Consider the following 13,160-nt stretch of genomic DNA (forward strand, 5'->3'; position numbering starts at 1 on the left):
TAGAATAAGTATATAAACATACTCAAAGTGATAAATAAGTACGTGGATATACGCATGGTGGTATACTGATAGTGAGATTAGCTACAAGCGAGTGTAGATAAAACTTTTCATATATATATATACTAAAATGCAACAAGGTGCATTCTCCGTACAAAATGCACCCACCCTGCAATTGCAACTGAGAGACTATACCGATTGCAACTGGGAGAATAGACCAATTGCAACTGGACGGAACTGATTGCAACTCGGCACGAACCCGTCGCAACTCCGACAGACCCGATTGCAACTGGGCGCAAACTAGTTGCAACTCAGACCGACCCGGTTGCAACAGGACGCGAACCAGTTGCAATTCAGACCGATCCAGTTGCAACTGGACACGATCCAATTGCAACTAGAACTGTCACAATTGCAACTGAGAGGGTGGGTACATTCTCTATACAATATTTTGTATGTCTATATATATATATATAATATTTTGTATAGAGAATGCACCCACCCTCTCAGTTGCAATTATGACGGTTCTAGTTGAACTGTGTATATATATATAGTGTTTTGTTATAATGCACCTGGGTGCATTTTATATAGAGAATGCACTCACCCTCTCAGTTGCAATTGTGACAGTTCTGGTTGCAATTGGATCGTGTCCAGTTGCAATCGGGACGGTTTGAGTTGCAACCGGTTCGCATCCAGTTGCAACTGGATCGGTCTGAGTTGCAACCGGTTCGCGTCCAATTGCAATCAGTTCCGTCCAGTTGCAATTGGTCTATTATTCTCCCAGTTGTAATCGATGTAGTCTCTCGGTTGCGACTGCAGGGTGGATGCATTTTGATAATGCACCTTGTTGCATTTAATCTCATCGTATGTATGTATGTATGTATGTATGTATGTATGTATGTATGTATGTATGTATGTATGTATGTATGTATGTATGTATGTATGTATGTATGTATGTATGTATGTATGTACTCTCAAAGAGTGATAAATTCACCGGCCATTCTAAAAAAATTGGGAAGCATTGAATATCTTGTAGTGACTCACACTGTGATTAAATGATCGATTACACATATAAAGAACGTACATTTAAATGGCGGCATTTCAGCACATGTACAATACAAAGAGTTGTTAACAAGATGCTTATCATTACAGGAATAGTATAGCGCGAGGAGTAGCTTTTTTTTCATTATAAGTGCTACTAGATGTGCACTTTGCATCATATAGGGTTCCATGGACTACCAAATTAAAAACTCTGGTGTCTTCAGTTTTATAATTATTGACTTATGTATGTAAAATTGCAGAAAATATTGCTATTTTGTATATATCAACTTTTTTCTTAGTGTTCAGTTTCCCAAATACACTAAAAAGTTCCCCACATATCAACATCCCACCTAGAGCGGAACTATTTTTTAGAATCAACACCCCCCAACCCCACTCCCCAAAAAAAATTTAGCTTTTGCAACAAAATTTTTTATGTAATCCTAAATATAAAGATGTAAGCAGTGGTAATATCTGACCATTTAGTTTTATCGAGGTTGTCAGAAAATAATTTATATACTAAGCTAGCTATATACGTACAAAATAATAAGGTTAACGGCATAAGTTGAAAAAAGTTAAGAAAGTGCACTGACTGCATCTCCCTTGTCATTCATTCTTTTCTCACCCTGAGTTGGCATATGTTGCTAACAATTTTGTTTGATTTAAGACAAAGAAATAATGCGCTTACTTGATTGTTTGGTTTAAGCTTATTGCGATAAATCCAATACTTTTCGGTTTTTGAACTTTCTTTTTTGCATATAGTATATTTAGATCTTCATCAATCAGTTCTTTCGCCCTCACAATGAAAGGAAGGTCTTTTAATTTGTATGTAGGCAATCTATAAACCAGTATCTTCCTCAATAAAAAAACACAATGGCTTATCCTGGTATTCCGGTGGTGTCGACCGTATAACCTATCGAGAGATACCCAGAGATAGTAGATTTGTAAGTAGGGTGTTGCTGAGATCAGAAACTCAATGGTAAAAGCGAGGATACAAGACACGAATTTATAGAGGCTAGGACCGCCAGAGTAGTGTAATACCCTACGTCCTGTTGAGGGTGTTGTATATTGCGCCCTGCGTTCGGGTGTTGTGTTTCTCTATTGAGTCTGCCGATCTAGGTACCTTGCCCTTCTTTATATATCCCAGGGGGTAGGTCAGTACTCGGTTACAAACTAGGAGTCCTAGTAGGATTACAGAGCAGAGTCCTAGGTTACAGAGGAATTCTAGTAGGAGTCTATCTCTTTCCTTCCTTGCGGGCAGCTTCCTTGCAGGTACATAGGGATCTATCTCCGACAGGTGGTGTCTATTCACATATACCGTAGCACAAGACTAATTGGAGTGGACTGAAGATGCTTAAAAGACAACGCAAAGGTCGACGTACAGATGAAGAAAAAGAATGAAGCTTACGCTAGTTTTAGTGGGGTTTCATGAGGAGTTTTATGGGCATTAAATGTCACTCCACATCAGCAAATTTGGTAACATGTGGCAGGATCATTAAGAGAAGAGAGGAGAGGAAGTTTCGTAGGATATGAGGAGAGTTTCATCGCCATGATACTTCTCCAACACAGTTACCAAGTTCTTAGTCTTGGTAACTGTGCATTAAGATTGGTCTTAGTCTTCTATTTTTCTTTGAGACTGGCCTTAGTCTTCTATTTTTCTTTGTCTTAGAGTTTTCCTTCTTGTGTCTTTGAGCTCCTCATTATTAAAAATTAGAGTCTAAGAACTCTTTGTAATCTTTAGCTGTATATATCCACGGTGTGCATATAGAAGGCCGGAATTTACCCTTAATCTAGAAAAAAATTCAAATTCCAGCCGAAATAAGTATATGTCGAGCGTGTACAATACAAGCAAGAGTTTTCTTGTTAACAAGGTGCTTATCGTGGCACGTAATGCAAAACGTGCTAGAAAATGTGTTGACGGTACAAGCACCCACACAAATGCTAGCATACATCTCTTTTACAGACTTACCATCGCACATAAGCACAACTCCCAAACCACTGATCCTCAATCAAGCATCAGTGAGGATATATCAGCAACTTTACCTTTCTTTCACGTATGCCAAAAACTCTTCTTCTTTGTATATGCATCCCTCTAATACTTCACAGGTATATTTGCCTACACGCGCTCCGGCGTGGTGTTTGGCGGCGTGGTGGTCGCTGTGGCCTCGACGGCGTTTCTGCGCTTGCCGCGCTCGGAGCGGCTGTTCTCGGCGAACTAGAGGCAGTCACTCTGGAGGCCCTTGCTCTTCTCCTCCTCGCTCCACTCCGATCCGTAGTAGTGCTCCTCCATGACGCCGGAGCTGGGAGGGAAGAACATGGATCCCCACTGCGGAAAGTGCACGAACACCACGGGCAGCGTGCACGCCATGATCATGATGCCCATGTACTCCAGCCCCGTGCCCGTGGAGTACTTGGACGAGGTGAAGAAGAGCAGCTGCGTCAGACCCGCGCCGAAGTTGCCGCCGGCGCCGGTCATGCCGGAGATAATGCCGAGGGAGCGGCGCGAGACGAAGGGGATCACGCCGAAGGTGGCGCCGCAGGCTGCCTGCGCGCAGGAGAAGAGGACCATGGCGACGACGGAGACAGGGAGGGTGCTGGCGCGGCCGAGCCAGAGGCAGAAGGCACCGCCCGCGGTCTGGAGGATCCAGATGTTCCAGAGGCGAGCACGCATGCCCCAGTAGCGCGCACCGATGTCGGAGAGGATCCCGCCCGTGGGCCGTGCCACGATTTGGCCATGCCGAAGCAGGCGGCGATGGTGCCGGCGACACGGAGGTCTAGGTCGAAGCGGTCGTACATGTACTCGGCGATGACGTTGTCGGTGGTGAGCTCGATGCCCATGCAGTAGCCGTAGAGCAGGACGAAGATCCATGTCCGGTAGTTGGTCACCGCGTACCACATCACCTTGGAGAACTTGTCCTTGTTGACGTTACCCTTCTTCTGGAGGGTTCTGAGGTTGCCGTCGGGAAGGTCCTGCCCGAGGGTCAGCACGAGAATGCCCATCAGCACGTGCAGCGACCCGGGCACAAAGTAGGCGAGTCGCCACGCCGTGAAGGGTGTGGCGCCGCACTTGCGGATGACGTCGTAGACGAGCGGCATGACGAGCTGCGTGGCGCCGCCGCCCATGTTCCCCCAGCCGGCGGCGAGCCCGTTGACGGTGCCGATGATCTTGCTGTTGAACATGGTGCTCATCCAGTACTGGCACGACACGAACGTCGCCAGCGAGAAGCCGATCAAGAACCTGACGACGATGTAGCCCGCGGCGTCGTCGATGAGCGATATGCAGAAGACGGTGGGCGCGGCGAGCATGATGAGGAAGGCGCAGTAGTAGCGCGGGCGGAGGAGGTCGCCGATGGCGCCCATGGTGAGACGGGAAAAGATGGAGCCCGACACGGAGGCGAAGCCGGCGTTGCCGATGTCGGCCTTGGTGAGGTATTTTTCTACTGGTATTTTTGGGGTAGACCGATAGCGTGTTTGTACTTAAATGTCCTCGATCTTTCTATCCACCCCAAAAATACCGGTAGGAGTACCGGTATTTTTGAGCTACCGGTACTCCTACCGGTATTTTTGATAGAGGCGGCAGCAGTACTTTAGTACGATCGATAGCGTGTTTGTTAGTAGTGTATATGATGCGTATGGCAACAATAATTTCCTGCGTACAACAGCAATATGTATTATTACACAAAAATACACTAACCGGTACTAATGTCTAAAATTTAGTACCGGTTGGTATTTCCACCTTGTACTTAAATATCCTCAACCTTTCTATCCACCCCAAAAATACCGGTAGGAGTACCGGATCTTCTTCCTACCGGTATTTTTGATAGAGGCAGCAGCAGTTCTTCCTACAGGTATTTTTGATAGAGGCGGCAGCAGTACTTTAGTACGATCGATAGCATGTTTGTTAGTAGTGTATATGATGCGTATGACAACAATAATTTCCTGCGTACAACAGCAATATGTATTATTACACAACAAAATGTGAAATTTGTACTCACTATAGTACATATGTGCCTCACAACCTTCCTCATGATGTATGCTCCGAGTAGGAACATTCATGCGCACAAACAGCAGGCGCCTATGTTTACTACTGTACGCCTCAGACGTGCTCCGGCGTGTTGTTTGGCGGCGTGGTGGCGGTAGTGGCCTCGACGACGTTGCGCCTTCCGCGCTCGGAGCGGCTGTTCTCGGCGAACTTGAGGCTGGCGTTGTGGAGACCCTTGCTCTTCTCCTCCTCGTTCCACTCGGAGCTGTAGTAGTGCTCCTCGGCGGCGCCGGCGTTGGCCGGGAAGAGCATGGAACCCCACTGCGGGAAGTGCACCAGCACCACGGGCAGAGTGCACGCCATGATCATGATGCCCATGTACTCCAGCCCCGTGCCTGTGGAGTACTTGGACGAGGTGAAGAAGAGCAGCTGCGTCAGCCCCGCGCCGAAGTTGCCGCCGGCGCCGGTCATGCCGGAGATGATGCCGAGGGAGCGGCGGGAGACGAACGGGGTGACACCGAAGATGGCGCCGCAGGCCGCCTGGGCGCAGAAGGAGAAGAGCACCATGGCGGTGATGGAGGCGGGGAGCGTGCTGGCGCGGCCGAGCCAGAGGCAGAAGGCGCCGCCGGCGGTCTGGAGGATCCAGATGTTCCAGAGGCGCGCGCGCATGCCCCAGTATCGAGCGCCGATGTCGGAGAGGATCCCGCCCAGGGGCCTCGCCACGATGTTGGCCATGCCGAAGCAGGCGGCGATGATGCCGGAGACGCGGAGGTCCAGGTTGAAGTGGTCGTAGTAGTACTCGGCGATGACGTTGTCGGTGGTGAGCTCGACGCCCATGCAGTAGCCGTAGAGGAGGACGAAGATCCAGGTGCGGTAGTTGGTGACGGCGTACCACATCACCTTGGAGAACTTGTCCTTGTTGACGTCGCCCTTCTTCTGGAGGCTCCTGAGGTTACCATCGGGGAGGTCCTGCCCCATGGTGAGCACCAGGATTCCCATCAGGATGTGCAGCGACCCCGGCACGAAGTAGGCGAGACGCCACGCCGTGAAGGGCGTGGCGCCGCACTTGCGGATGACGTCGTAGACGAGCGGCATGATGAGCTGCGTGGCGCCGCCGCCCATGTTCCCCCAGCCGGCGGCGAGCCCGTTGACGGTGCCGATGATCTTGCTGTTGAACATGGTGCTCATCCAGTACTGGCACGACACGAACGTCGCCAGCGAGAAGCCGATCAGGAACCTGACGACGATGTAGCCTGCGGCGTTGTCGATGATGGACATGCAGAACACGGTGGGCGCGGCGAGCATGATGAGGAAGGCGCAGCCGTAGCGCGGGCCGAGGAGGTCACAGACGGCGCCCATCGCGAGACGGGAGAAGATGGAGCCGGACACGGAGGCGACGCCGGCGTTGCCGATGTCGGCCTTGGTGAGGTTGAGGTTGTCGCGGATGATGGGGACCAGCGGCGCGGCGGCGAAGGTGGAGACGAAGCAGGTGAAGAAGGAGATCCACGAGAGGTGGAAGGTCCGCATGTGCGGGTTGGCGAAGGAGAAGAGCCGGATGGTCTTGGCCTTGTGCTCGGAGTCCACCGGCAGGTCGAACTTCGCTGCCGCGTCGTCGGGTGCCTCCGTGGAGAAGGCGAACGCCGGCTCGCGCCCCGTGACGCCGTGCAGCGAGCTCCCCGGCGCGCCGAGCTCCATGTCCGCCATGGCCTATCTCCTCTTCAACTTCAAGCGGCTAGCTTCTTGAGCTTGCTTGCTGTGATTGATGAGTGCTCTGCAAGTGCAGGTGGTAGATTGGAGCTTGTGCTTGAGCTCCGGCATGGATGGGGTATATATAGCTATTAGCTAGCAGGGGAGTTGACATTTTGGAGATCTCGATCACGAAGGTGGCGCCTGGAAACTCGTGTTGGTGCAACGCGGGCCGTGGAGATTGCTTGGATGCGGCGAGACACGTTCAATCGTCGACATGAAGGAATTAACAATGTGAATTATTGAGCCTGAGGGGATCAGGTCAGGATTAATCTATGATTGGAGCTCAACGCTGGAAGAAGAAAGGGGAGGTAGTATGTATCTGGCAAAAAGAATGCTTGGATACTGGATTCCTCGGCGCCGCATCACCGGAACTGGAATGTGGTGGCCCTGGCCTCATCCCGTGGGATCGGCCAAGGATCAGAATCTGCTGCTGGGGGCCAACCGGCTGCCTGTCCAGAATCGATTCTTAGCTTGCTGCTGGCAGCTGCTGCAGGAAAAGAAAATGGCCACACCTACCGTCTGCGGCAAGCCCTAGTTTCTTTATTTGGTCGACGACGACGACTGAAACTTGCCCAAGTTTCATTCATACTGCGTGCGGGCACCAGCAACTGTCAGCTCGATCACAAGCTTTGTTGTTTGACAGTAATCCAAACTGTGTTCAGACATTATTTCTGTATTTTAAGCTTAGGCTTATTAGGTAAATCGATCAGCCACTTGTGTTAAAATTTATCCTGATAATCCGTATGAATGATCAAGCTAAAAGATTAATTATACTAGTACTGTAGGAGTCACTGAGTCATTCAGCCGTCTCTTAGGGGGCTATTAGAAGTCACGCGTGTGACTAGCGGTCAAGGTGTCACATAGTCATATTTTCTTTTTCAAAATCATATATCCAAATCAAAATCCAATTGCACCATTGTTTTTCGAAATCTTCAAAACAAGATCACACTTGGATGATTTTTTGAAATATTTTTTTAGCACCGAACGATTTTTTAAAGCTAGAACAATTATTCCAACAATATAAAAAAATATTCCGCCTTGTGTGATGGTTTGACTGCCAATCACACATGTGACTCCTAATATTTCCAGTCCCCTGTGGTGCTCCAACTGCCATACAATCATGCATGCTAGTGAAATGAACCATCTAATTAACAATTCAGCCCTAAATATATCTGAAACAGTTGCTTAATTTCTTCATCTATCTCACTGATATGTTTAAGCTTCAGATGACCAATTAGGACTAGTAGGTTGCTCGCGAGGGAAAGGAAGAGCTTTTTTTTTGTGCGAAAGGGAAAGGAGAAGAGCTGAAGGCTGACGCGCTCCGTTTAATTACTTGGCTTACATGGGGCCGACTAGCTAGCTAGCTTGTCTCGTTGGAGTAAACCTAGCTAGCTACTTCATCTTTTGCAGCAATCGAACGGCCAGGGACGAACAACATGCAATGTACATCATCAGCTGACGCATGCACGCTTTGTATTGGTCGACGACTTCGATCATTCCCAAATTGCAAAACACTTATATATTGCAGAGTTTATTAGTTTGATGCATATTTGTCAACGACGAGGACGCTAACTAACAGAGAGATCGGCATCGATCTACCGCTCGCATTATTCCGGTCCGTCCACAGGCTCCAAGAGCAGCTTAGCTTGCGTGTTCGTTCTCTGCCTGTGAATAATCGAGAGGGACAACACATTGCTCCAACTTGGCAACTTGTGTGCTTGTGAATAATCGTGAGAGTGACAACATGCATGAAGCAGGTAGAAACATTTGCCATGGTGACACTGTGACATGATTCTTGCAAAAAGAAATAAAACTTTTCCAATCGACTGAAAGCTAAGGGAAAATAATAGTATATTTATTTTTCATAGAGCATTATATTAGGAGCTGCAAATGCATGCATCACATGATTCGTGGTAATCTACTATTCAGTTTAGCACGGATCGATATGGGGCCTCCAGTCTTACTATTACTTCTGTACATGCAAAATCCGGCCAAGATCGACTTGGTATTTCATGTATGTTTAAAATTTTCCAGGAACTTTTTGTAAAAAAAAATATTTTACCATGCATGACTTTTTATTCTGTTCAAGTTGTTCCCATTATTCCGGACTAAGCTTCGATGAACTCTCTACATACAACGTGTCGTTGTTTGCTTCTGTTATGTAGCTCCGATCTGCTTAGCTAGACAGGCAGTGGGATAGATAGAAATATGCATGTGAGTAGTATGTGACCCTTTGAACTTATCAGGGTTGTCGCAATTTATAAGATAAGCTAGATATGATGCATGCTTCTTCTTGATTCTTGGCTCCTCCACGGATTAACAAGTTGGCATGTTGCTAGCAGTTGCTTTCAACAGCATTTGACTCGAGCAATTAAAAGATCGATGCGATGCATGTTTTTCATATATATATATATATATATATACATCCAATTTATTGCTGTTTATACAAGTTTTGGAAAGGCTTATTATTAGTTGACAGGTACTTATATGTACCTTTTTCTTACTAACAATTTGCCTAGATCCGTGTACAGTCAGACGTTCATATATATTGCCAACACCATTATAGGGAAGCAAACAAGACAGTTCAAACTCGGAATCGTCGACAACCAATGGTGATAGCAAGTTACTCTTTCTATTTCAAATTATAGACCATTTTGGTATTTCTAAGTGTGTAAATTTTAATGTTATCTAGACATAGCAAAAACTATATATGCATCTAGAAAATACCAAAACGACGATCTACAATTTGGATTTGGATATGAGGGAGTAATTAGTTTGTGCGAGATCCATTTTAGTTTGTTGGGGTTTTTTTTCCCATCACTCAAGTTCAAGTTTTTGGTTTTTGTTTTTAAGGAGGCACTCAAGTTCAAGTGTAGATGGGCTTGATGCCCGACGGCAACCTCTACCGACCTAGACCAAATTAACACACACTGCATATTGGTTTGTTGTATTAGGAGGTAGGTAAGTAATCGTAGCTTATCGTCACCGTTAGGTAACATACAGTTGGCCTTTGGCTTTTCAGCAGAGGCAGACGACAGAGGGGTGGCAGTGGCAGTTAGGAGCTTCGCTTTTGTTTACACTGTACTAGAAGCCAGCAGGTTGCTGCTGCGTTCCCGGGACTAGATTATATTCTGTGCTGATTGAATAATGGGCTGCTGGATCAAGGTTTCAGAGTGGGCCGCATGTGTGTTGCAACAAACAGCACGGCACGGTGTCGAGTTTTTTTTAAAAAGGGGATAAAAAAAAAAACAAAATTCGAAAAAGGGGTGCCAGTTGGAGAAATTTAGGGAAATGGGTGCCTCCCGCCCGCTGGGAGGGCGGAAAGAAGCATCCCGCCCAACCATAGGGCGGGATGCTCAAAAAAAATTTCCAGGGACCTCTTCGCGAATAAGAAAACTTTTTTTATTCGCGAAGTGGTCCCTGAAGCAGGCCTCCCGCCCGGCCACTGGGCGGGATGCCTCCCGCCCGGCAACTGGGCGGGATGCCTCCCGGTGCACTGTTATTTCATGTGTATGTGTTTTCTGGCTTCCAAAATTCGTAACAATTCACAGAAAAATCCAAAAATAGCAAAACTAGTTTTGTTAGAAAGTAGATTTCAAACTCTATAACTTTTGTTAATGGAGTTTAGTTTGAAACAAAATACTTTTACTCCTATTTTAAAACTAAGATTAAGAAAAGTTTATGCATAACTTTAGGATTTCATGCTTTGTTGTTTATGAAGTTTGGTATGACTATTCTATAAACTCTAGGTACCTTTGTGCAAAGTTTCAAACTCAAATTTGATGTAAATTTAACTTCTTTTGTCTTGAATTTTTCAAATTTGAAATGTTAACTAAACCTAATTATAACCCTTTTCTAATTAAAATCTATTGTTATTCTCTAATGTGATATTATTTAATATCTAATATATAGTCAAAGTTCTAAAACCTATAAAGTTCTAAAACCTATAATCTTATGCTTCTGGTCCATTTTTGTTATATTTTTTCTTAGATTATTTGTTTCAGAAACTATTTGAAATTCAGAATTTTTTCAAATATAAGATTCATTCGCCATACTCTTATGTATGCACATAAAATTTTAATTCAATTTTCCAAAGAAGATTACGGTATCTAAAACTCGTACGAAGATAGTTAAACGATAACGTTTGCAACGTAGAATCTAAATATTACGATAGTACAATACATGAAGCCATTTAAAATAAAATAATATGATAATGAACATTACAAATATTACAAATACATGAATCCAAATATTGTGTCTTCAGTCAATGCGGCAAATATTACAAATACGTATCTAGGTCTGATAGAATCTCAACGCAGCAAATATTACATATGAGCAAATAACGTTTAAATAAAATTACAACTAAATGATGCCTGATGACGTACTAGCACTCGATCGGCGACGTCTCCCACTTCTTGATGCAACCGGAGGTCTTCCATCTGTAGCATCACCTGTAGGGCCAGCTTCAGCACAACTGGGGCCAGCATCATTGGTTGGACAACGTTTATACGTGTGTCCAATCTGATTACATGCACTGCAGCGTTGTATCCTCGGACGGAGCTCTGACTCATCCATATCATTACGAATACGCCGTGACTGACGGCGTCCTCTCTTAACCCGTGATGATCTTGGGTCTGGAATATAGATAACAGGATTCGCTGTCTCAGTGAACGATCCAACCAAACGGAACCCATAGATCTCATACTGCCAGGTGCTAGCAATTGTCTCTTTTCTGAAGTAATGTGAAACATATATATCGACAGGATGTCCAATATCTGCACAAGCAGCCATTACATGAGAACAAGGTAAGTGCAGCAACTTGGGCCTCATGCATGAGCAACAACAAGTTCCATCGAACTTGAGAATGCACTCCTTTACAGGAGTTTGACGCCTCATGCCATGTCGCGCCCTATCTTTAGGAGATACCTCAAACTTGAGCTCCTGTGTTCCACATTGCCGTACATGGTGTAGCCGGGCGCTTTCTGCCTTCTTAGTCATGTATTCTGTTACCTTGAATCCAAAATTTCTGTCTGGATCTCGCATGAATATCTGATTTTTATTGAACCGCTCCCGAAAGTAATCGGTACACCCGCGGACAATGAATTCAACAATTGCAACCAGTGGAAGCCCACGAACACCTCGCAGCACCCAATTGTAAACTTCGGCGAAGTTGGTGGTCATTATACCGTATCTTGCACCATCGGTATCATAAAGTAACGCCCACTTCTCCTTAGGTTCATTCTCAATCCATTCAGAAAATTTTTTCACCGCTGACCCAGACTTTCTGCGAGTACGTGCAGTATCTGTTGGCAAAGAGCACAAAGCCTCTGCTTCATCCTGTGCAGTTATGTTTTTTGATGCGTCCTCGGCTCTTTTCTTCCCGGTCAGTTCATCAAGTTTCTGCCACTGCTTGTTAAATTTTTGCTGATTCGTTTCCTTGCATAGCCTCTTGAACATATCCATAAGGTGCTTGTTCTTGAATTGCCTGAAAAAGTTTGCACCGATATGCCTCATGCACCACCTACTGCGAATATCACGCCACTTGGGCGGCTCTCCGGTCTCCACACACCCCTGCTGCAAATCTAGAATTGCCCTCAGTATGCCGGCGTGACGATCATGAATCAGGCAGACATCTTCCCTATCCCGAACGACTGCAAGCTTAACCCGTTCCAGAAACCAGTACCAACTGTCTGTGTTCTCACTCTCAACAAAAGCAAAAGCAACAGGCAGCAATTGATTGTTTCCATCCACTCCAATAGCTGTCAGCATTTGCAATCTATACTTTCCTGTGAGAAAGGTCCCGTCGATGCACAGGATAGGCCGGCAGTGATGGAATGCGTTAATGCATGGACCCAAGCTGAAAAAGACCCGCTGCAATATGTGGGGCGGACCTTCTCCTCTGTCTAGAGTTTTCAGGTCATAGTAGCTTTCAGAATTTCTCTGACATAGGACGGCCAGCATTCGAGGAACATTATCATATGCAGCCTCGAACGTACCAAAGCTCATCTCCAACACATTTTGTTTTGCACTCCACGCCTTACTGTATGAGATGGTATACTTGTACTTTTCCTGAATGTACCTGATAATAGACTTTGGTTCATATGACAAGTTCTGTACTATCGTCCCGTACATCTCATTTGCGATGTATTGCGACGTGAGGTTGCGATGGCTCTTCTGCACCCCAGGCAAATGACAAGTGTGCTGAGTGACAATGGAGCATTCCCAATAATCTTTCCATTTACCCTTGTAGGCATGCACCCGCCATGGACAGCCATCCTTCACACATACCACATCGTACTTACGAGATTTGCACTCGACTGTCTTAAACTCTCGCATAAGAGAGAGAGACCAGCACTTAACAACTTCCTTCACCTCTTCAATTGAGTGGTACCTTGCA

The 13,160-nt window shown here is 46.1% G+C and overlaps 1 protein-coding gene and 1 pseudogene across 1 annotated transcript; both read right to left on the bottom strand.

Annotated features, from left to right (window-relative positions):
- Positions 1-3,148: 3,148 nt before the first annotated feature.
- Positions 3,149-5,088, bottom strand: LOC112883505 (annotated as a pseudogene).
- Positions 4,768-6,718, bottom strand: LOC112879839 (high-affinity nitrate transporter 2.1-like). Its single transcript, XM_025944257.1, has one exon. The coding sequence runs from the start codon at positions 6,716-6,718 to the stop codon at positions 5,129-5,131; it is 1,590 nt and encodes a 529-aa protein (XP_025800042.1). The 3' UTR covers positions 4,768-5,128.
- Between the last annotated feature and the right edge of the window lie 6,442 nt (positions 6,719-13,160).

The sequence above is a fragment of the Panicum hallii genome, chromosome 1, assembly GCF_002211085.1.
Source record: "Panicum hallii strain FIL2 chromosome 1, PHallii_v3.1, whole genome shotgun sequence".
Taxonomy (NCBI): Eukaryota; Viridiplantae; Streptophyta; class Magnoliopsida; order Poales; family Poaceae; genus Panicum; species Panicum hallii.